We start from the raw sequence: 24,783 nt of genomic DNA, 5'->3' as shown, positions 1-24,783 counted from the left end.
CACAGCATCTCAACTATTTTTGGAACTGGGGTAGAACTTTGTAAACAGACACTACATAAAGTATTTATAGTAAAGTAGTGCATCACTGAGCAGAGCAGAAATATGAAAACAGGAGGAATATATTGTTCCTTTTAAACTTGATAACTGAGGAAACTTGACTCAAAGAATAATTATTTTCAACAAAAAGGCTGTATAAATAAAGATTTATGAAAATACATCACTAAAAATAAATATTTATTAAGATATTTTGCCCTATTTGATAAAAATACAGATCGTTTTACTCTGAATTTCAAAGTGAGGAGTAAAAATCTTCTATTTAACTGGAAAACAAGCAAAATAAAAAAAAGATAAGATGGTAGTAAAAATTAAACAGGAACTTTTCGCGTGCAGAGAATAATAAATAAAGTATTTGCTCTTCCGACAATGCAGACATTAAATAAAAAGAAAGAAATAATATTTTTATTCAAACTTCCTGAGAAAGTCTTTCACACCAGGGGCCGATTCTATTTCAGCGTCTCTGATATAAAATTCTGGCAAAAGGGAAACTGCAGAGCCCTTGGGAAATGTGAGCATAGCATTTCAAACCCGAAATATCAAACGCATTCTGGGAGAGGAGACGTTTAGTGCACACACACACACACACACACACACACACACACGGGAGCAGACACAAAGCATCGGAGTAGATGAGAGTCAGAATGCTTTTTACTTCGGGCCAGACATAATGTGAGGAGAGGACGTAAACCCTCACCGGTCTGAAAACCCCATTAAAGAGTGCATCTTATCAGGAGAGGAGGAAGCGGCTGTGAGCTCATCTCCAATCCCACTGGCAACTGATACTCCTCTGACCTTATTAACTCAGTACAGTAAAGCACCCAGGCGTGCAGCAGCAAACTGCCCAGGAGGCCAAGCCGTGCCCAGGAGAGGAGGCTGCCGTTACGGACTGTAAGGCACGAATACGAGCCCAACAAAGCGGGTCGGGTCGCATTTTCACAAATTAAGCTTCTGATTTGCTTCGCGGTAACACAAGCAAAGCGTACACACACAAACACACTCACCTGGATCGCTCCTATGTTCTCCATCAGCTGGTCGGTGTTGGACGCCCCTAAAAGGACAGAGCTCACCCCCTCGTTCCGTAGGCACCACGCTGCAGGAGACCAGTAAATAGGGATGACACCCCTACCATGATTAAAGACACACACATACACACACGCAATACCCGAGACGCAAACACACGCTGATTACTATTTGCACATGAAATGACAGCTGCTCCCTGATAAAATAAACCAACTGCTATACTACGGCAACATTATTCATCAGGAACTCGACACTAGTTACACTAACACTGGATCAGCGATGGAAGAACCGACCCACTCATGCACACACCACAATATAAAAATGACTCCTGATCAGATGCTGCTGAATGCCTGCCTACATTACGTCAAATTTCAGTACTATATCTTAGCTCATGCCGTGTTGAAAATGTAACTTTGCATAGCTCACTTCAGGTAAATTGAGTCCCGTTGTTGCACCATGACTAAATGATTTGAATGGAAAAACCATCTGGTGCTTGCTTGATTCTAAAATTGTTTAAATATAATCTCAGATCAGAACTGTGTCATTATTTGGCTGAAACGAAATAAACCAAATACAGAAGCAGTGTGTGAAAAACACTGAGTACACACCATGATTCAGCAGACTGTAGAAACACCTGTATGAGCATTAGTCTTTCACATCGGTGTGGAGGAATTTTGACCCACTCTTCTTTACAATGTTGACTCTTCCACAGCATGTCTTTTATCCTGTTTTCCTTCTCTCACCCAAACCGGTCGCAGCAGATGGCCGCCCCTCCCTGAGCCTGGTTCTGCTGGAGGTTTCTTCCTGTTAAAAGGGAGTTTTTCCTTCCCACTGTTGCCAAAGCTCTTGCTCATAGGGGGTCATATGATTGCTGGGTTATTCTTTGTATGCATTATTGTAGGGTCTGCCTTACAATATGAAGCGCCTTGAGGTGACTGTTGTTGTGATTTGGCGCTGTATAAATAAAACTGAATTGAACTGAATTGTTGCTTCAGTTCACTGAGATTTGCAGGCATTTGTTTATCCACAGCTCTCTTAAGGTTGTCCCACAGCATTTCAATCATGTTCAGGTCTGGACACTGATGGATTGCAACATGCTGACTCTTTTTTCAGTCATTCTGTTGTAGATATACTGCTGTGCTTGGATTTATTCTCCTGTTGCATGACCCAATTTCAGCAAAACCATTACCCGTTAGAAAGACGTCCTCAACTTTAACACCATAATGCTTTAGTATACAGAGGAGCTCATAGCTAACTCAATGGCTGCAACTTGCTGTGGTCCTGACATCTGGTATGAAATGTTTGTGCGTTTTTTTTTTCTAAAGGTAGCGCTTTGTATTATGAACAGACATCTCCATTTTTGGTCTCATCTGTCCAAAGAACAATGTTCCAAAAGTCTTGTGATTTGCTCAGATGTGGCTTTGGAGCCCTAAGCCGTGCAGTCATTTTCTTTTTAGCAAGAAGAGTCTTTTTCCTGTCACCACTTCCAAACAAGACATACTTGTTCAGTCTTTTTCTGATTGTACAGTCATAAACTTTAACATCTAACATGCTAACTGAGGCCCATGGAGTCTAAGATGTAGCTCTTGGTTTTTTTTTGCAGTGTTTCTGATCATTGCATGGTCTGCTATGGGGTAAATGTGTTGGGACATTCAGTCCTGTGATGATTACAAACTGTTTTGAAACTGCCAGAACTTCTGCTTTTACAGAGGTGGTCACGTTTGCTAATGACCAATTAATCAAGTGCCTTTGATAAGCGACCCCTGTCTGTGACTTACCACTTAATTCTATAGAACCAGTAAGGGTGTACTTAATTTCTCAAACACTGCTTCTTGATTTAGTTTTGTTAAATATTGACTGTGTAATTTATTGTGTGATGTTCATTTGTTTTTCCTGGTATATAATTTTTTTTTCATAAGACTAAGTTCCCATCCCTTTGTAAAGCACAGGTAGTGAAGCAGGAACTTGCAAAAAACTCATGTACAAATACTTCAGAACCATTTTCAGGTGCAAAGCATGAGTAAAAGAACTAAATAAATCTCAGAGCAGCTGTCTGCTAATAATGTTCAGAAAATCTGCCTTTTTGTGATCACTGCAAACAAATACAAACACGCACGCACGCACGCACGCACGCGCACACGCACACACACACACACACACACACACACACACACAACCCCCCATCCTTGCTTGGTCTGCCATTGTAATTGGGAACTGTATTATGCAATACAACTGCATGCTCTTGAAATTCAGGAAAATACACTGGTAAGCAGATTACAGTATAATGGAATGAGGAATGCTGCTGTAAAAATAGTGGGATTATGATTCTACACAAATCTTCAATAAACATGAGAATACGGCCAAAAAAAGAAGATCTTCATCTGGAGTGATGCAGTTGCAGACCTTCCCTCAGGATACCGACTACATCTGTTTACTCTGTTCTCACACTTGCAGCCTGATTCCTGAATTTACCACCTGCTCAAGGAGTCTCGGGATAAAGCCCAAGGCGAGAAGCAGTCTGTCATTGTTTTATAGTTTTTATTTAATGCTGGAGTGACACTGCGATCTAGAAGACTGCATATAAATGTCCCGTGCTGCCTACAGGAGTGCTGGAAGGATTTATGGTAATTGAGGGAGAACTGAGGGTGTCCACTAATGGCCCGTGAAACCAAATCTATGACAGTGTATTACTGTGTGGGTGAAAAATCTGCTGTGATCTGTGCTGAGATAGGAGACCGACTGTGAGATTTATTCGCTGCGTCCCTCTCCACTGCCACTTTAACGACCCTTGCAGGACTCTGCGTCTTTGGGGTTTGCACATTTACTGCCCGGCAAGTGAATCGATACGAGTCATCCCCTGGATTTATATCTGATACTGTGTGTTCCTGTCCCTTTAAGACGCACTATTTACCTTTCTGATTGTTTTATTTCTTAAATAGTCCCTGTTTTCCCTCATAAATATTCTTTTTTTGTTGTTGTTGTTTTTAAACTGCAGCAGTTACAACACAGACACATACATGACAACACAACACACCGAGTGTCAAACCAGACAGCTGCGAGAGCGGTGCTGACCTCGGCCTGTCCGAGGCAGAGGGACGGACAGACAGACAGAAAGAGAGAGAGCGGCAGAGTGTATCTGCGTACCGATGGCGAGTTGGGGCAGAGTGCAGCCCAGCCGCTCCGCGATTGCCTGCAGCTCTTTCAACTTCGCCTGCTGACGCCGGCCCTCCTCGCTCAAGATCTTGTCCTTCAACCACTGGTAGCCCTGTCGAAAACACAGCACACCTGCTCAAAAACACAGCCCTGCTCACACCGCTGCGCTGCAGCTCCTGTGTCACCAGGGCCTGTTTTTAAACACGTGACTCTGTCTCCTGCTGTCTACACCTCAGCCAGGGAAACACAGCTCACTCTATGCTTTTGTAAAAAATAATAATAGTTCATTTATAGCAGATTTACAAACATTACAAAAATTTAATATAAATGTTAAAAAAGTGTTAGTTTTGTCCCAGCTGAGTTATACAGTAGCTTTGATATCTAGCTGGTAGATCTAACAATACAGAGGATGTGATAAGTATCACAAGGATTCACTGATTCAACGATCCAAAACACCACAAACATCCACAGACAACACTGAGCCAAACGGGAAGCAGCACATTCAACATAAGTCACCAAAAGTACTGCACAACACCAAGATGGAGAGCTTGCTTCATGAACCGGCAGAGCTCAAACCAACAATCAGTGACACACGATCCACAGAAACACAACATGCCACTCCAGCACAGAGGGACAGAACACCAAGTCAGGTGTAAGCTTATGTGTTGAGCTGTCTTGGATCTCTTATTTTTAAAACTCTGCATGCTGAATGCTAAAATATATTTCAGCATCACAACATGACATGATGGAAAGTGAGGGCTGCTGAGTTCATCTGTCACAAATACTGGATTGAATCCCTAAAGCCGCGTCTCCTCTTTAATCATTTTTAGTTAAAATGGACGTTTTGTTTTCTTCTTCTCCTGACACAACACACTGAATTGATTCCCGATTCATCTGCCAATTTATAAAGTGAAACATTTTTATTTTTAAAGTGTTGGTATCTGTAGTGTCAAATAAAAATTCACAAGTCAGCACGCACACGTGCAGCACTATTATTGTTGTGAGCGTAGGTGTTTTGTGGTCATTTGCGTGGACTAAAATATATTTAGCAGACACCAACTGACAAACAGTGTGTAACAGCACTGCTTGTGAAGCGGTACGCAGTGCATGGCGTCGGCATGGCACTGAAAACACACGAGGTTACAGTATGTGGTGAGTAACAGAACCTGAAAGACACAAACACACACAATAAGCAACCAGCAGTGAAACGCAGCACAGTGACAGCGGCACAGATGATCAGAGTGGGATAAAGAAGGAGCACAGCGAGCGAGGCTTGTCTACCTTAAGGGAGGCCCGCGAGTAGGGAGGGACCCTGCCATCGTATTTCCCTGAGATGATCCCACAGGCCAGCGGAGACCACGTCATGGCCCCCACACCTGAGAAGAGAAACATGTGATCACCACTGAACAATTTTTATCAGCCATCAATACTTTTTAAAAAAGGGCTGAGCTTAGCTGAGTTGATGATGACCATTTCTCTACTTCTCTTAAATCACACTGACTGTTCACACACTTCCACAGCATGTCTTTTATCCTGTCTTCCTCCCCTCACCCAAACTGGTCGCGGCAGATGGCCGCCCCTCCCTGAATCTGGTTCTGCTGGCAGTTTCTTCCTGTTAAAAGGGAGTTTTTCCTTCCCACTGTCGCCAACATGCAAGTGGGGTCATATGATTGTTGGGTTTCTCTCTGTATGTATGTGTGATTTGGCTCTGTAGAGAAACCAATGCTGGTTTCTCTGCATTGAATTGAAGCTAATAAAGTTATATGACAACACAAACAAGACTTTAACCAGCTATAATCAGAACTGCACTGATCTCCAGTGCTCCAGCAAGTAAGAGAGAAGTTCTCGTGTTACATTTCTGGAATGCTTCCTTTCTTTTCATCAGACCTGAGATCCAACACTTGGCTTCAATTTAACCTTGTGTGTCCACGTGTCAAAAATCCCTCTAGCTCTGTGGGTTTGTGTAAAAAAAATAAGTTTTGTAATGCTTTCATGGATCAATTCTCCACCTGGAGGCACAAACGCACCACTGCTCACCTATCTTATGGAACAGCTCAGGTAGCTGCACCTCCACTTTCTCTCTCTGGAACATGTGGTACTCTGCCTGCTCGCAGATGGGGGGAATCTGGTTGAACTGTCTCGCAACAGAGTACGCTTCCTAGAGAAAAACATGCAAAGAGTTACATAATACAGCAGAGTATGTAAACATTTTGTATTGGGAACAATACTGAACATGAAGAATAGAAATAGTAGATAATGTGAAGCTGGAAATAACTGGAACTTGTGAAGATAGAAGGAATGTATTTTGGACTGAGTCTCACCATTATTTCCATCGGGCTCCAGCGGGATGTCCCCCAGTACATGGCCATGCCTTGGTTTATCACATGGGTCATTGCTCGAACCGTTTCTGCAAGTTACACACAACAAAGATGAGGAAAAAAACCCCAAGAAGTTTCCCACATTTTTGGTTACACATACAAACATCTATACATAAACGCACTGTTCCACTGGTGGATCCGGTTTTTGCTACTTTTAGATCTGCAAAATGCAGGGTTCATACGCATTTTTCAGGGTCAAATTCAAGCACTTTTTAAGCACTTTCAAGGTCCATTTTCAAGCTTTTTCAGCACATTACCAAAAAAAAAAAAAAAAGAATGCATGTTTCACTTAGCATTACCTCAGTAAGGCCATGTCAAAATTAAATCATTTTACGTCGACTTAAATGTCTTTTGCTCCAATTTTGTTAAAACTGAAAAATACACCACAGACAAAAACTGAAAAAGGAAATGGTGCAATATGTACTCGCTAGTGTACAAACTCAAACACATTTCTCTTAAAAATTACGATTTGAAAATGTGAACAAATCAACTTGTCAGAGATCTTCATCTCCACTTGAAAAAAAACAACAACCCTACAAAACTGCACCAAGCACCACAATAACACACAGCAAGGCCACATTAAGAAGTCTTCTCATCAGATATTGAGGCTTCTTTCCTGTGTGACACACAAAATAGGAGACAGATGTTTGTTTTTTTAACTAGTTAAGCACCCACGCCCCCAAAAATGGGGGCAAAAGGGAGGAGACCACGTTTAATCTGTTATAACACGAGGTCAGAAAGTGCTAACATGAGTAGTGTCACAGAAACCTCTGAATCTCAGATAAAATCTCATATAAACCATGTCTGCAAACACCAAACAAAGCAAAGACACCAAACAGTTAAAAGAGCAGTTACATCACCATGAATCTGTGGACAGGCATGTTCGTGCACCCATCCCCGACTGTGCGGGGAGGGATGGGGGTCACACATTGAAACAGACTGACCTGCAGAGGCGCTCGGCAGCCCAGGCGGAGAAATTTTGCTTTTAGACTTTGCGACTCATCCTATTTCTCTGTCTGATATGAAAACTATTCGGTCAGATAGTTATTTGTGGTGAATGAAATACGGTTTTAAGCACTTTTGAGCACCACATCTGAAATCCAAGCACTTTTTAAACCTTGAAAAGACAATATTAAAATTCAAGTATTTTCAAGGATTTCAAGCACCCGTATGAACCCTGAAAATGTTAAACCTCTGGATCTGAACACAAAAGCCTGACCCACCTGTTTAGGCAAGGGCAGCCAATCAAAATAAAAGTAGATCAAAGGGAGGTGGGTCTTAGAGTGTTAAATGGCTTGTTTCAATGCTGGATCAAGGTGTAGTTTAAGATAAACAAAGCTGCTCGAGTGGAGTCCAAAAATAAAAATATGTAGCTTAAAAAGAAAAATAATAAGACGCCCTTATAAAAGAAAAAGAAAAAAAACATTAATACTCGTTTCACCCTGTGGTGTTTTCCGCAGCATACAATACCTCAAACAGTGTCCTGGTACTCTAATTTATGTGCATCTGCTTGTTCTTTCTTCTTCTAAAAGAAGCACTCGTTATCATTTGCAATCCAAATGGCCTCGGCCATTCAGAACAGAAGTGGAAAAGCTGATTATGTTAATCAGAATGGAGCATGATTCACCCTGATGAGGATGACATCTATTCATAACAAGGCACTTGAATGACATTAATGTTAAAAAAAATCCTAAGAATCTGTCAATTTCGATCTGCAGCGGGTTGCAGAAAGGAAATCCAGTGAAATAAATACGAGACGACGGCCGTATTTGCACCACTTCAGATCTTTAATTGTGCAAAAAGCCTCTTCAGTGGTTTGACAAAGTGGACTACAGCTTATTTATTTTAAGCACAGATGGTTAGAAAATATGTCAGGGGTGATTTATTTTTCTCTTTAATGTGATGACTGGATGTTGCAGAGAGATTAATTTCATGTTACTGTGTCAACACAGCACTGCATTTGATTTAAAGCAGTCAGGTAGGAATGTGTTTTTAAAGCATGCATGTTTATGTGTATGATAAGAGAGATTTGAATAAACAAATGATTCTGATAATTATGCTAAAGAATGGCAATTATAACATCAACATATACATTAGCAGAGGCATGATAAGAGAGCCATGGCACTCAAATAATCCTGATTACAGTTTAGCTCCTGTCATAAAAGAGCCAGTCAACAGCTGAAACTAGGATATATGACCCAATCAATGGGTAATGTTGCATTGGTGCAGTAAATGTCTATCACGGGCTTCTACTGTACATCTGCAACCTTAACAAAGATGTAGATAAGTCAAATTACATTCATGCAAATAAGTTTTAAGATTAGATTTGTTCAGTGGTTTGTTGGGTTGTATGGATATTGAAATGTACTCCCATTTATACAGTTCTTTTCTAATCTTAATGACTGCAAGTCCCATTTTAACCCCCATTAAGAAACATACATTTATACAATACACTTTAATTACCTCATACCCACAGCATATTCAGAATCACCAGTTAACCTAATGGATGTCTTTGTACCGTGGGAGAAGGCATGAGAGAACGCACACAGGCATAGGTGGGGATCGAGCCAGTTATAAGCTTGCTGTAAGGCTACAGTGCTAACCACTCGACCATCATGGCCATCCATGATAAATGGCCCTGAGCCATGAAGGAAGAAATAATGAGTATTTTTTGTGAGCATCAAAGAAGTTGATGAAAAGCCCTTTAACCCTAGTTCTAGGGCTTTAAAGCAGTTTTTGGTTTGACTTGGTTGCTTTTATATAAGCTGTTTTTATGCAACATTAAGCATTGAAATTAACGATATGACTCTCTCCTCACCACAGACAGCATAAAAGATGTAGCTTCCAGGTCTAAAAAGCAAAGGTTGATCCTTGAGTAGCCTAAGCCTAAGTTCACTCTAATGGGCATCAGGGGATGAAAGCTGTGGATACTAAAAGACTTTGGGCCCTGTAGAAGTCTATGGTTTCTATCTTTCTGTGTTTCAGAAAGGTACATTACCCAGCACATGCTCAAATGCTAATGACTTGTGATTGACAAATTGTTATCCAGTGTGTTGAGCAGTAGGTGAAAGCAGTTATTTTGATGTATTTATTTGATGTTACATAGGTAGGTGAGTGACAAACTATTATTGCTTTTAAATAGGGCTGTTCGATATAATGATATATATCGGATGACGATATAAAACGTCTATCGTTTCATATTATGCTATCGTTTATTTCGTGGTGTTGCAAAATAAACTGTTTACATCAATATTTTTTCATTGTTTTGATGGTCACTGTAGAATTTCTTAAAGTTCTCTCTTTCTCTTATATTTAATATAACCACACTACGGACGGACAAGCGACTGTTTTTATGCGTTGTCTTTAGCAACAACGACGGTAAAACCATCATGTGCCTCCGCTTGTTTATTTTCCACATAAACCTTTCATAATAAAGCTGAAGATCCTGTTGAGATTTTTCAAAATCAACTGAATCACGTGAAATAGTATGCTGAGTGTTTACGGACGAGAAGCTAAAAAGAGCCGTCAGGTGCTAAAAAATAAACATTAGAACAAGTTTTTTCCCCGCAGCACGCCGTGTAATATATAGTCACAAAGAAAATTGCGGCTGTTTCAACTTATGTAACACTCGACTCCAGGTACACGACGCCCAGCTGAAAACACTTCACGCAAGTCGAGTTGCCCGAGATTCACAGAAAATGTAACATTTTTGTGATATCGTTGACGGGACGATCGATGTCTTATATCGGGATACGAGATTTTGGTCATATCGCACAGCCCTACTTTTAAACGCTATTTGTATTAGATGGTGCCACCAGCATGTTGAGATGTTTATTGCTGCCTCTCCTGTTTGAGGTGGGAGGGGGTTTCCTTTTTTTTTTTTTTTTTTTTTTTAAGGTGGCCTGAATGGGTTGGTCATGTTTCAGTGGCAGTTCTGATGAAAGATGCTTATCCCGAATGGTGTGTGGAGCCAGGTGGCATGAAGATAATCATCTGTAGTGTTTCATGTGCAGTGTGTGTAACACGTGTGAGAAATTAAATCACAGAGCTCCAACTCAGCCTGTGTGTGTGTGTGTGCTGTTGAGCAATATCTTGCGTTATCTGACTGTAATTTCCGTTTTTTTATCGATCTAAGTGATAACTTGTTTTGTTCGACTGCAGACCAAATATAAAAAATGTCAGATAGCGATCGAAGTGTCCCAGACAAGAGAAGGAACACGCATATAATAAGACGGGCCCTATCACCCATCAATAATCCATCACACTGATGCACTGTTTCTCATAAAAGAGTCGAACAGACCAAGCCTCCCATCTTGGGAGTGTGTGCTTGTCTTAAGGGGTTTACTGTGTTTACTCTGACAGAGTAGCTGCTCACTTCCTCTTCACCCTGTTTACCCCTTCAGCTACTGCCAGCATAAAATACACCAGATGGCTTTACCACTACAGATTGGAAGACGCATATTCAAAACTGCCCATTTGAACTGTGTGCAATCTCTAAAGGGCAGAGGGGCATAAGAATTGCCTCGACCTTTATATTAAACAACACCAGCTACTTCTGCTCAACAAGATCCTGAAGTATTCTGGAAGAGCCAGCTTGAGCGAAGTATCAAACTGAAGGCAGAGAGATGGCCCCTGACTGGACTACAACCCGAAGAGGAACTATAACACGGGAGCAGATGGATACTGTGTGACCAGCTGAGCCCCCACACAGTTAGCACTCTGCCATTTAAAGGTCTTCAGCATCCGCATCCATCCTCATTCTGAGTGTGGAGGTGGAAGCACCAGGACAACAGGCAGCATTTAAAAATAGATGTTTCAGTTACAAGAGATTTGTATATCCGAGTCTTCATGTTGCAGTCGTCATAGAGACAGAAAGAATGCCTTTTCTCTAAGCACAGTATGACAACAAGTGATAAAAAGGTGATAAATAGGCAGAAAAAGGGTAGAGACAATAGAATTGCTACCTTCCATTGGTGTATTAGGGTCCGGTCTGTTCGCGAAAACCACATCCACGTAGTCTAACTGCAGTCTTTCTAAAGAGGCTTTTAAACCTGGAAAATAGGAACCACAGTTGAGCAGCAATAGTGCTGTGACTGCAAATATCAAAGTGTATAGAAAATTAATGCAGAGGATTATCAAACTGCATACTTTAAATGGGTTACTGACTGTAGCCAAAACTTTTCCAATAACTCCAGGGGAGGCGTCAGTTTTTAAAATGAAGCTTCGATTCCCTTGACCCAAAGCTATTAATTAGGAATTTTGTTGTTGAAGTGTCAACATTTAATCCAATAATACGCAGCACTGCTACTTACCTTCTATAATGTGTTTTCGGGATAAACCTCTTTCAGTTTCCGCTCTATATGAAAACAAATACAAAAGAAATGAGAGTGTGTTTGACACCATTATTTAAAATGTGACTGGTACGGCTCCTGGACGGTAACATAATATCATTTTATCCTTTATGAAATATGAGCGATGTTTCCAGCTTTATTGAAAGCACCTGACAACAGATCAGTTTGGATGACACATGATCCCATTACCAGGAGCATCAGGATCAAACAAGTCGAGAAAAATTACACGCAAGGGTAGTTTTTCATTTGGGCAAACAGCAGAGTTAAGGATGAAACTTACTTTCCACCCCAGAAGATCTTTGTTGTTATCACCAAACTCGAACGTCTGGGGAAAGAAAAAAAAAAAAAGTAAGCACACATCTGTTACAACATCTGCTAAGCAAACATGCTGAATTACATCAAAAAAAGCACTGGAGTTGCTTATGCACATGCACAAACTATAATCTTTAGGTCATTCATGCGTTTCTACCTTATTCTATCAGCATCACTCTCGCACTCATCCTACAATAAGTGTGACTGTGCCAGAACGCAAACAATGCCAGTGTGCTGCCAGCACATAAACCTGATCTGATATAACCTGAGCTATACAAATACCCATCCAGGACCGACAAAGTAGAAGACAAGCCACTAGAAGTTCATCCATTATTTATCATCTTTGAGGAGGAGACACTGGAGTGTGGGCATGGCAAGGCTGCCCACATTAATCTTTCATCTCCCCACCTTACTGTTCCGGTTCACAACACACAAGCCTCCCAATATGTGCAGAGGAATGAGATGATACAAGATTAGGCCGGATGGCTGGGAAGGAAATAAAAAAAAAAAAAAAAAAAAAAATACAAAATGCAATTAAAGTGTGCCTCATATCATACCTCCATCCTTTCTTCTTTATGATGTTTCCGAGCACCACCTCTGCCCTGTGAAACAGATGGAAAGAGAGCATGATTTAAAAAAAAAAAAAAAAAAAAAAAAATTGTGAAACTCTTGAAATGATATGAGCATTTATATCCGACTGTCTCAAGATTTAATTGTTAATTAAAGAACGCAGTCCAATTCTGCGTATATACACCACAAAAGTAAATTCTTATAAGTGGAAGCACCTGTTTAGGACTGGTGGCTGTGAACTAGCTGCCAGGTCAGAGCCCGGTCCCAGCTGTGCTGTCGAGCCACCACCAAGTCACTCATTAGCAGCCACAGGGGTGCTAATGAGTGACATTACGTTCAACGCGGGGCTCATTAGGGCTGGGCAGAAACCCGTCAGCAGGATGTCTCTCCAGCTCCCTCTGACAAATAATGAGACACCTCCTTGTGACACAGTTTCACATAAAATCCAACTGGCTGTGGAGGTAGAAAAAGCATCGTGCCAGCTAAGATTTGTTTACGTTTGCCGATGAGTGCAGCTAGCAGCTCTAATTGACGCAGTTTTCAAAATTATGGCAAGTATCCGATTTGTGCACAAATTCAAGGACCACAATTTACCCACAGCACAGCACATTACAGCTCCTGTCAGTGTGACAGTCTGAACAGTTTCAGTAATGTGCAAAAGTTTAAGGTATCAGAATACTTTATTAATCCCTGAGGAAACTGTGTGGGTTACAGTTGCTCCAAGACAGTAACAGTAACAGACTAAACTATTTAAATAGTGCAATATGTTACAGATATTACAAATTTAAAAAAATGGAACTAATATCTACAAATAGCTCAATTATAAATATCAAGAATATTACAGATGTGGTTATAAATATCAAGAAGTTTAGAAGTTTTAGATTTGCATAGATCACACAGCAGATTGATCATCCACGCATTTGAATCACAGTGAGAGTCACAATGGCATTCCCCCCCCCCCCCAAAAAAAAACCAAGAGGCCACAAATGGTAAATTCTTAACCTAAATATTTCAATACAAGATTACTTGGCAGAAAATAATAAGCTAGATCAAATTTACAGACAAATCTTTCATGATGACCAGCCCAATGCCAAAAACTTGAAACAATTATGTGGAAGTATTAAGGACAGCTGATACCAAAGAGAATATTCGACTTTATACAAACATCATCGTACCAATGTGCAAGTTGTTTTTTTTTTTTTTTAAAGAATAATTTTGAAACCTTTTCCACAGGCAGCAATACAGTAAGTACAAAATGCTTATACTAAACAGAGAGGCCATCACGCATGTATATACATTACTTGAATATCCTGGTATTTCTGTATGAAACATAAATGGGGAAACTACCTATATTTTTGAGTGGAAGAACACTTTTGTAAATCTGGAATTACTTTTAAATTGTTTGAATTTTCAAGAATAATAGCAACAACAATTAAGTACAAAGTTGGCAGGATCAATTTTCAGGTTAGCCCATTATCTTTAGGCCTCTGAAAAAGGGAAACAATGTATAAAATTGTCAGCAATTCCAATTAATGTACAATTTTTTGTTAAATCTCTTAAATTACAGCTAAAAATCTGCACTTCAGTTACAAATAAATCATTCATATTTATGTATTTTTTAAAATCAGAACTATATTGATACACCAATGACTGATAACCATGGGTTATTATGTATCATAACTCAAAAAAATTTAGATTATAAGCACATAATAAACTTTGTAGTGCTGTACCCTTTTTCCTTTTTTCCCCTGCATCCTAATATTCAACAGCTATGACCAGTCCTGCATGTGTACGACTTGCTACTATATGTATGCAAAGCATGGATGCATGAATGATTTTACTTTAATGTTCAGGAGCCGTTTGTTTGTTTGCTTCACTTTTGTCTCCGTTTCAATTGAATATTAAATCCTGCATAACATTTTTGTACCATTTATCGCCACCTTTTGTTTGCCATTTATTAAAAGATAAATTAAATTAAATTAAATATTCAACCTCCCCACTCGTGTGTTTGTGCCTCTGTACATTCTGCTGATCCAAACAGCAGCTGCCCAAGTACAGTAGACACTGCATTATTACTCCGAGTGATTTCAGCCTCTGCCAGCTGGACTCACATCTTTTTTTAAACAACGAGCAATGAACACTCCCCTGAGAGCAATGATGTGTGTGTGTGTGTGTGTGTGTGTGTGTGTGTGTGTGTGTGTGTGTGTGTGTGTGTGTGTGTGTGTGCGTGCGTGGGTGCGTGTGCATTTCTGGCTCTTAGTATTGCCCCTTTGAAATGTGAGTAATTTGAGTGACCAAACATAAGGTTCACTGAGCCTCGAGCAGGTTGCCTTTCTTCATCCACCCATTAATTAAAGCTTTGCTTTATTTCAATGCTGAGTTGCTTTCTGACTTAGGGCAGAAGCAATTATGTAATGCGGCACTACTCATGGATTCTTTATATTTTATTACTTTCACATTCTTCAGGGCTTATGCCACCTGTTTTTCACCATATCACACATTTAGTATTGATCTCCAGCAAAATGCCTCTGAGCCTGAGAGAAAACAAAGACTGAAATTCTGTTCTGCCAATTACTGCCATACTTTGAAAAGCTTTCGTGCCATGTGTGCTTGCTGATAAGAGCAGCTACATGGGTTAAGCACAGCACATTTGTTTGTGCAAAGAGACATATTTGTTTATATTTCTCAGAAACAGTAGCTCATGTATTCGGATGGATATGCTAATCAAGCATCACAATCAATATTTGAATATTCTTGTGCGTTCAGTGTTTTGTTCTGTGACCAATTTTTTTTGAGGGCTAAGCTACAACAAACAGCTTACAAATCTCATTCATTTATCTGTCCACGCTCACCACACAGAATCGACATCACAGCAGCTGACAGTGCAGCCACCAACACCACCACTTCACATCCTCCAAGCCCGACTGATAGAAAGAATCCTAAGCCACAACCGAGGACTTCACATGAAAGCTTTTTCCATTATGACGCGCAAACTGTGTGATTTGTTCGACTCCTCGTGTGTTTGTGTGTAATATAAGCTCCTTGGTGCTGCTTTGCAGTGGAAGCTGTCAGGATTAACACCTGTGCAACACATTTCGAGCTGTGTGACGTGCTGTCACAAACACTTGCACGTGCCAGGCTTGTCCTTTCTGTTCAAGTGTGGTTCTGGTTTATGGCAGCACGATGATCAAAGACAGAGTTGGTTTTTGCTTCTGTGTCAAAGATCAACCTCTCTCATGAATAAATCAACAAGACTGCTGAAAACTCCCCAAAACATTAACATCGTGGTGTGATGACGTGCATCAGACCACAGCTGCTGAGGCATTAGATGCGAAATGAGGACAACCACTGAGACCTACAGCTTGTTTCTCCTCTTTTGTTATCTTTTGATTTCCCTTTCTGAGACATGGGGACTCTGATGCATCTCCCCAAACATAATGAAAAAAATAGAATAATCTCAGGAGGATTTAAACAGGAGACTTGCTCCCGTTAATAAGAGACACTATTTGCAAAGGATAATCCCTTAGATTATTTCACAGCACCCGGGCTACTACAAAGCCAGACTAATCCATACTGGAATTTAAACATCCACTACATCCAGCAATAAAGCAACACGCTTTCTGCGGTTAAAGTATCATCACTGCCCATCCCCTAAATTTATGCCACGAATACCCGAACCCTGACAAATGACACTTTTCGTTGTGAAAAGCAGGCAGACATTAATTTCTTCTCCTCCTTTAATAATAGACAAGAAAATGAGGAGTTGATTCATCGAGATAAACATACTGTGGAGCTTACTCAGAGGCTGAATGCCATTAAACTATTGTTTGAGAAGAGGGTAAAATGAGCCGACATAATTATTAGCATCAGTTAAACCTCAAACCATGTGAAAAACACGATGGAAATAAAACATTCATGCATTTCCATCGTCATATATTAATTTGATAAAGGTTAGTTTGTTTAGAATGCACTTTGTCAAAAAACAGCTCTAGCATGTCCGCTGTGAAAAACAAAAAAACCCCAAAAAACAATTAAGATACACGTGGAAAATATACGTAAAGAGAGATGAATAAGAAAACACTTTTTCCTGTAAAGCCAAAAGAAAATTCATCCACCCTGGGAATGTTGCAGAACGTCTCCAAGCCTCTGCATATGATGTTGATGTTAAATTGTAATGTTGTGATTGTCATGTCTTTTCTGTCTTTTATTTAAATGAACTTATATAAAAAGAAGGTCACCCAGAGAATCCATCCTCAGACGACTGTCTAGATTTTAAGTTTTAAAGATAGTGATTCAGATCCCAACCAAACATTTAAGGCTTCTTTTTTCATCTCTACATCACATTTCATGAAATTCTGCTTTACAGTTTTTATGTATTCTAGGAGACAAACAATTCAGTGCTCTCAGGAAATGTGAGATGGATATTTGGCATATTGGTATGTTACCATAAGTAAAGACCACATACTGGCACCTTGACTCTGTATTACATCACTTCTAAATGTGGAATATTTGTGCACCACTATAGCTCAAGCACCTAACTGGAGTCTGCTAGTACATAACCTCTGCTTGCCTTCATAATCAATCACACATTAGCAGTTTGGTAATGTTTGCTGCTACCACTCAGTCCTAAGTGACTCGCCACACAGGATATACTCACTTGCCAGCAGCGTAGACCTCCGCTGTGTCAAACAGATTGATGCCATTTTCATAGGCCAGAGTCATCAGCTGCTCTGCCATCTGTTGAGAGAACAGGGGGGAAGGAACAGAGAGGGGAAATGATGGGGTGAGACCACTGATGTGAGGTGTTAGTAAATTTTAATTATGAAGCTGGCTTCACAGGACTAGAGACTGTCTGTTGACTCTGTCAGAAAAGTAAAAATAGGCTTCTTGAGCAACCTAGGATATCTCAGATCATATGGAGGGTTTCCATTCCAAAGCTTTGATGGATAGAAGCTGACAAAATGCATCTGCTCTCACCTCATCTGTTATCTGTCCGCCAAACGTCACCCATGTTCCTAAAGGGAATGAAAGAGAGGTGGGGTCAGAGAATTAGTACACAAACATGCAAGTAGAATAAGAACCTTTTTGTTCTTTCTGACATACTTAAACTCAATTTTTTCACACTCTGTTTAATAACACTTTTTCTCTGTATAGAGAACAGGTTTTATATTGGCCTCCCCGGTCTGTCATACCGAGTCTACAGCATGCACAAACAGTTTGTCTCGTGATCTTACCTAATCCAAGGCAGGATACCCGCAAGCCCGACTTCCCGAGGTTTCTGTCAAAACAGAGGAAAATACATTAAAACTAATGCCGCACTGAGGTGGCAGTGATTTATGATCCTTTGTCCTCAGGCGGTGGCTGTGACCAGCACAGCCTTTCAGGAATGACTGTTTGAAAAACAAAATAAATAAAAAAACCCTATCGAGCTTCACTAGAGTTCTCTCATCTTTAGGTTGTTGCTGCAGTGGAGTGACAGAAGCTGGAAAGAACAAGACTTTGTATGGATCTGTAACTAGCCTGAACATAGTGCAGCACTGACACATGTTGAGGGGATGGCTAACGAAGCACATCGACGTATGAGCTAACAATGAGAAGGTGTTTGTGCTCACCAAAATGTCAGGGGGGGGGGAGAAAAAAAAAAAAATCAGAGACAGGAAGTGAGTATTAAGCAGTCCCACCATGACATCCACTGAAATTTCTCACAGCACACCAGGATCCCTCAGCCGCCATCTGACTAAAATCCCCTGCAGCAATGCGGAAGCTTGACTACACACAACAACTTGCTCCTAAAGCTGGCGTCTCTGAGCCAATCACAGTCCAGACAGACCCCTCTGCTTGACAATCACAGCTTTGGTTAGGTCTTCAGCTTGTGCAAGCTTTTGCTTGTGCAAGCTTTTAAAGTTTTCTAATATGCCTGTGGTTCCTCATTATCATAACAGATTTGTTATGAGCACTGTTATATAATCATTTCACAAGGAAATCAAACAGTCTCTTCCGGTCTGCAAAAACCTGACGACTACAATATTTTTATTGCTTCAGAGTTTTCTGATCTAAGACATTAAAAATACGAAACCAAACGTGCTGCTTCTGGTCAACCACCTTCACGAGATAATCTGGCAGTGTAAAAAAGATAAAAGAAATGTGGCAGAGATGATGTAACATGTGCAGGAGTCAACGTGAGTATGTGGGAGGCTATCTAATATATTTTTATAAGACTGGCTGTATAGAAGAGCTGAAATGAAAAAGGGGTAGAGAGGGAGACAAAGGTGTGCATGTGTGTAGATGTGCGTTTTATATGGCTGCTTGTAACAAGTGGGACTGTGCATGCATGTGAGTGGGTGTTCTGTGAAGCCCTGATAAAATTGCTGCAGTAACTAACAACACACTTTCTTCAATGTGTTCTTAACACCAAGTTCAGAAACAGAGACTAAAGCTGCTGAAACCTCATTGTTATCGTACATTATCTAAGTCAGTTACTGTACACTTGTTTAGCAAATAAACAAAAACAAAACAATTGAGCTTAAGGTTTTACTTTTCATGCTCACTACCATGCAACAATATTGGCTCGACTTCTGGGTCAGTAAACCAACATAGATGCTCATGGAGTCTATTTATTTCTATTCTTTGGTTTCTGAGAAAAGCTCCATTTTCTAAGCCATCAAATGTTTGGGTGAGATCAAACAACACTGAAAATTCAGTTTGTGTATTTTGCTGTTTGTGTTCCACTTGTTTCTACAAAGAGCCTCATTAAAATGATTCGTTTGGGTCAGTGAAGTCTGGCAGTCGTGTTACACTGTAAATCAGAGAGCAAGATGACATCACATATAGGAGCCTCCTGCTTTATAAACAAACAAAGTTTGTCATGAGGGAGAAGAGAGCGTGATCTAATGAGTCCATGTGTCCTAACGCTGCATCGCAGTACAAGTCTACTGTGGCAAACCACTGGAGCCGATCAACAATTAACTGCCTCTTAATTGCATGAGTAAAACTGCCCCTCGGGACGCTGTTGTGCGGCATCACAGAGATAACCAACACCAAGAGCAGTTTCCTGACTGAAACTGTCAGTGGAGCATGTTTGCTCCAGAGTATTTAATAATTTTAGAGTTCACAACTATATTAAGAAAATGAGATGGAAAGTAAACATTTCCATCAGGTGCATTAAAGCGTATTACAAAGCAAAGTTTTCTGTCTTAACTGTCACATGAGCACGCTAAAACATGAATACTGCACAGTGGATGTGAATGTACAAAAAGAGAGGAGTAAAAGAATAACCGTTCCACCATTGTCATTGTTAGGATGTACCTTTGTCAGCACACCGTTCTCTTCAATATTTTACTGGAGTGGCCTTGAATACTGCATTGTGCATTTCGGCAACAATCCTCCACCAGGGCCTGCAGGTACGCAGGAGTCAAGTTCCTGCTGAGCCTCAGCATACATGAACCGCAGGAGTAAAGTCATCCATCTCACAGCCTCCTCAATAATGAGGGAGACAGGTACAGTACAGGACAGTAACAACACTGTAGCCACACGGACAAAGCCAGAAAGGACCCACTGAATCGGACAGATGTGAAGTATGCACAAAGCCCAAGTGGAAAGGGGAAGGTTTTTCACTTTGTCACACTTTGGGTGATTAAACAGGGCCTAAAGTCTGTTCAGGGTTTGTTTACACACGTGTTACACAACACTTTAGCGTGATACAAAACCTGGATGAGAATGTCAATCACTGCAAATATTTTTCCTTTCAATTTATAGGTTAATCTTAAGTCACAGAAATCTCCTGGACCACCCCTGACTCTTTTTGTTGTGTATTAATTATTTAAATAGTAATTAGTAGATTACTGACTCACTACGCAGCAACACAACAAAAATATAGCTGAAAAAAAACAACAAGAAAACAAGCAGCAGACACTATGGCTTCCAATAGCACCATCCTATTTTTTGTGTTCATGGCATGAATTAAATAAATAAAAAAATAATTATCTGTCACGTTACTGTAGCTTTGCTTGTCAAAAGGAGTCACCCATTTAAGCCTTGGTAGATAGAAAATGTGTAACTTCCCATAAATAACACAGTCCCATCTAATAATTTCCCTGAAGACAAGTTTTCTAGAGGTCCCACTGGGGCAATTAATACAATTTTATACATCAATATTATTTAACATGTTAAGCAGTGGCATCTATCAGCTTAAGAATTAAGCTGACACTACAGACAGAGATGTCCTGCGATACTGAGCAGGGCATGCAACCCTTAGGCCTTTTAAAGTCATATTTGATAACATCATATCAGCCTTATACACTGATGAAACAAAACATTAAGTCCACCCCCTGCCTATTCGTCCTTTGTATGTAGTAAAACATCTCCTAGCTCTGCAGAAGCCTCTAAAGGTGCCCTGTGTTATCTGGCAACCAAGATGCAGATGCAGACCCAAGTCCTGTAAATTGTGCTTTGTAAATGCCACAGATTTGATTTGTTCCAGCACATCCTGCAACACCGTGGTGCCAGTTTATGGGTTATCCTGCTCAGACTATAGTCAGTACTCACAAGCACCTCACAAGCCTTGAAGTTTAAAAGATGGTCCGAGTCAGTTTTCTGCCCCTTAATGACTTGGTCTTTATCCAAGTCCTGTACTGTTTCGCCTTCATGAGATGCAGAATATTACAAAATATACTATGAAAACAAGCTGTACTTTTACCCAATAATACATTTGCTCACACTGCTCACCACTGTTAGAGCTGATCTAAGGTGGGAAAATTACATAACGAAATCAAAGGGAAAACTTGGGTGAGTAAAAAATAGAGCTGGTGGCATCCAATATCAGAAATTAATCTCAGCAGAATCTCCAGATTCAACGCACAACGATTTCTCACACAGCTATGATGCTAGCTAGTTTTTCTTTGCCTTATTAAGAGTCTTTGCAGTATTTTTCTTGTTTACGTTGGCTAAACAGCCCCCTACCAACAAGAAAGAAAAAAAGCTGTGCTATTTTTGGCCCTCTCCACTGCTCACTGTTTTTATGTGCGTATGTGCATGCATCCCATCTGCCCTCCACAAAGCAGTCAAACTATGTGAAACACTTGATCCCAGATTAGTTCTGCTAAACCCAGTTAGCCAGGAGACCATTTACCAATTAAATCAGCAAGGCAGAGAACTCCACTGCCTTAAAAGAAACTGATCAAAAACACAATTCTCAAGATTTGAGTTGTTAATGAGCTCTACCTATTGATATACTAATATGATAATGTGGTACAACACATACAATTCTTATTTAATGCATGGACCCTACTGTAACTGTATGCTTTAGATTTACTAGTATAGTTGAGAGTCACTGAGAGAGAAAAATTAGATCTTCATCAATTGCGTGATAAAGAGTAAACTGTGTGGAGCTGAGAGCGTTAAAGTCAGTGGACAGGACAGAGTGATGAATGAGGAAACAAGGTCACAGAGCTGCAAAGATGAATGTGTTGAGAGCTATGCCAACTGAGCAGAACTATTAATACAACCTCATCTGTGGCTTCAACTTCAAAAGAAAGCACACACTGAATGCCACCAGCTCGCACTGGCTGCAGGTGGTTTTCTCCTCCATTCAAGCCTATGTGACAATAGGAGGGAGGTAGGGGGGGCTTTAAGGGCACTCATTACGCTCATTTGCAACTGCATATTTTTATTCATGGATTCCACTAGTCTACTAGTGTAAATTTGCATGACTCACACTTGTAACTACGTGTATTCATTAAGGTAGCGCTATCCACCTTCAATAATACGCACTGTCTGGGCCTAGCTATTACTGCTGCTGCTGAGAGACACACTAATGAACTGTAACAGTAAAAACAACAAAGAATAACAAATGCTTTAACCTACCATGTATGTTGGCCATAAGTGGACCTTTTTTTAAAAATAAAAACATTCTTACCGTAACTCATTCTATACATGTAAATACCCTTTCTATACATATGAAATGGCTCTCCCACATCTACTTCACCATGTGAAGATAACCTTGTCATCTGCAAATACAATTGGAGTTGAGGATGGTGCAAGGTAGCCAAACCTTTGTTCGCGTAACATTTGTGTGCAAGAAACATCTAAGTCAAAACTGTCAGTTATATGCAGAGATGCTAACATACAGCAAACTATCGCAAACCTGAGCAACCTTATCTAATTCAGGGTTCCTAGATCTCACAGGGTGAGAGTCAGGATACACCCTGGACAGGTTGCCAGTCTGTTGCAGGCCCAACAGATACAGAGAAGCATTCACCCTCATACATACGGCCAATTTAGAATCATCAGTCAACCCATATCTTTGGGAGGAAGCTAGAGTACCTGGAGAGAACCCATAACCTGTTATGCAGCACTGTTAACCACCGCACCACAGTGGTTTCGCTTGCACGTGCAGGTAATAAACAAAGAGAGGAACAGGATGGAGGACTTTGGTTTGCCAAAAAATTAACACTACCATTATCTGCTTTGTATGAGCTGAAGCTTAACAAGTATACAGCATGTTAAGCCTAATTATCAAATTACCTCAGGATTCACCTTACTGGTATGAAACATGAAAATGTTCAGCCCTTTGTTGTGCACTTCCTACACCCTGAGGATTTGTTCATTGCTGCTAGCAGGATGACCTTTCTTGGAACAAAACAAAACAAAAAAAACATACTGTTGCTCCAGAAAAAAGCCAAAGATGGATTTGTGAGGGAGAGTTTTGACTGCAGGCGAGTGGATTTTTTTTTTTTTTTTGTTTAATGGTAATTAACATAAATATTCTGACATTTTAGCAAATATGCTAAATCTACTTTTGATCTAAAAGAAAAAATGAGAAAATCAACATCAAACTTCTCATAGGTGTCTCTTATAATGAAGCTAAAAAGCTTAGCACAGCACTCAATAATTTCCCCACGCTTTCTAAAAGCATGCACATTTTTTTAATATAGGCACCATGAAGCAGACAACAGTAGAGTTCTACGTTACGAATCTCAATCCTTGACCTAACACTCTATCACGTAACTTTTTAATAACCACCTTACCGTAAGCATATCCTTCCATATACATGCAAAACACATATACAAGAGGTCAGGATCGATGTCCCAGCTAAATATAAATTTAAGTCTTCATACAACAGTACAATGAGTGGTGCAATACTTGAGTATTTACTATCCATGCCTTGTAGCGAAGGCAAAATTAGTGTGTTCTCAAGTAAATAGAAGAACATTTATGACATTAGAGATTTATGACATTAACTGCAACCAACACGGGGTTTCCTCCAACTGTCAAAAATGCAGTTTGTTTTTAGGTAGAAGCTACATTTTTATTATATTATGCCATTTTTATGGAGTTAACTTCATTTGTTGAATGTATTCTGTTTAACACTGTACTCTGTTTGCTTGTAGTGCCATGCTTGTCAGCAGCCTGAGATGTCAAATTTGATTTAATATTGTGCATAGAAAACATCTACACACAACAGCCAAAAACACAGAGCCAGTGGCAGTGAAGCACTTTAAGACAGCTGTCAATGGCAGTTTATTTTCTTCTTGGACCTAAACAGATTGTTGGCTCAGAGGGTTTTCCCAAGGCTGAATTTGTTTTCATCCAACTTGGGCATTTTCAGAGGTTCTTGCCTGGGGATAAATCTGCCCGTGCCTACAGGAATGGAAACTCTTCTGCTTTGTGCTGGAGAGTAGCAAATGGGAGCTTAGCAGAACCTGCGGGGTATTCCAAGTCCAAGCAATGGTTCATACTGTATACTGTGTTTTTAATATCATACTAAGCTGTACTCAGAACCAATCTTGGTCTGATACCAGCTGTGATTCTGGAATTAGATATCAGTGAAGAAAAAGCATAATCCAAAACAACCCATTATCCTAAATTACAGCATAGTGTAGACGAGTAACAAAAATCTCTTTAATCACAGCTGATCCTTGGAAAAAGTTGCCATGATTGGTTTC

General features: G+C 40.2%; 1 protein-coding gene across 5 annotated transcripts in view; it reads right to left on the bottom strand.

Moving 5' to 3' along the window:
- kcnab2a (potassium voltage-gated channel subfamily A regulatory beta subunit 2a) overlaps positions 1 to 24,783 on the bottom strand; it is an 89,782-nt gene that overhangs the window by 4,752 nt on the left and 60,247 nt on the right. For all 5 annotated transcript variants that reach the window (XM_063473961.1, XM_063473963.1, XM_063473962.1 and 2 more), the window contains 12 exons: positions 18,076 to 18,119; positions 17,819 to 17,856; positions 17,499 to 17,578; positions 12,829 to 12,873; positions 12,240 to 12,284; positions 11,921 to 11,964; positions 11,573 to 11,659; positions 6,552 to 6,637; positions 6,268 to 6,388; positions 5,512 to 5,606; positions 4,222 to 4,342; positions 1,059 to 1,147 (listed from right to left, as the gene is read on the bottom strand). In XM_063473961.1, coding sequence (XP_063330031.1) covers positions 1,059 to 1,147; positions 4,222 to 4,342; positions 5,512 to 5,606; positions 6,268 to 6,388; positions 6,552 to 6,637; positions 11,573 to 11,659; positions 11,921 to 11,964; positions 12,240 to 12,284; positions 12,829 to 12,873; positions 17,499 to 17,578; positions 17,819 to 17,856; positions 18,076 to 18,119 — 895 coding nt within the window. The remainder of the gene's footprint in view (positions 1 to 1,058; positions 1,148 to 4,221; positions 4,343 to 5,511; positions 5,607 to 6,267; positions 6,389 to 6,551; positions 6,638 to 11,572; positions 11,660 to 11,920; positions 11,965 to 12,239; positions 12,285 to 12,828; positions 12,874 to 17,498; positions 17,579 to 17,818; positions 17,857 to 18,075; positions 18,120 to 24,783) is intronic.

Source organism: Pelmatolapia mariae, linkage group LG5 (assembly GCF_036321145.2).
Source record: "Pelmatolapia mariae isolate MD_Pm_ZW linkage group LG5, Pm_UMD_F_2, whole genome shotgun sequence".
NCBI classification, from domain to species: Eukaryota; Metazoa; Chordata; class Actinopteri; order Cichliformes; family Cichlidae; genus Pelmatolapia; species Pelmatolapia mariae.
This window is presented reverse-complemented; position numbering and strand designations above follow the sequence as displayed.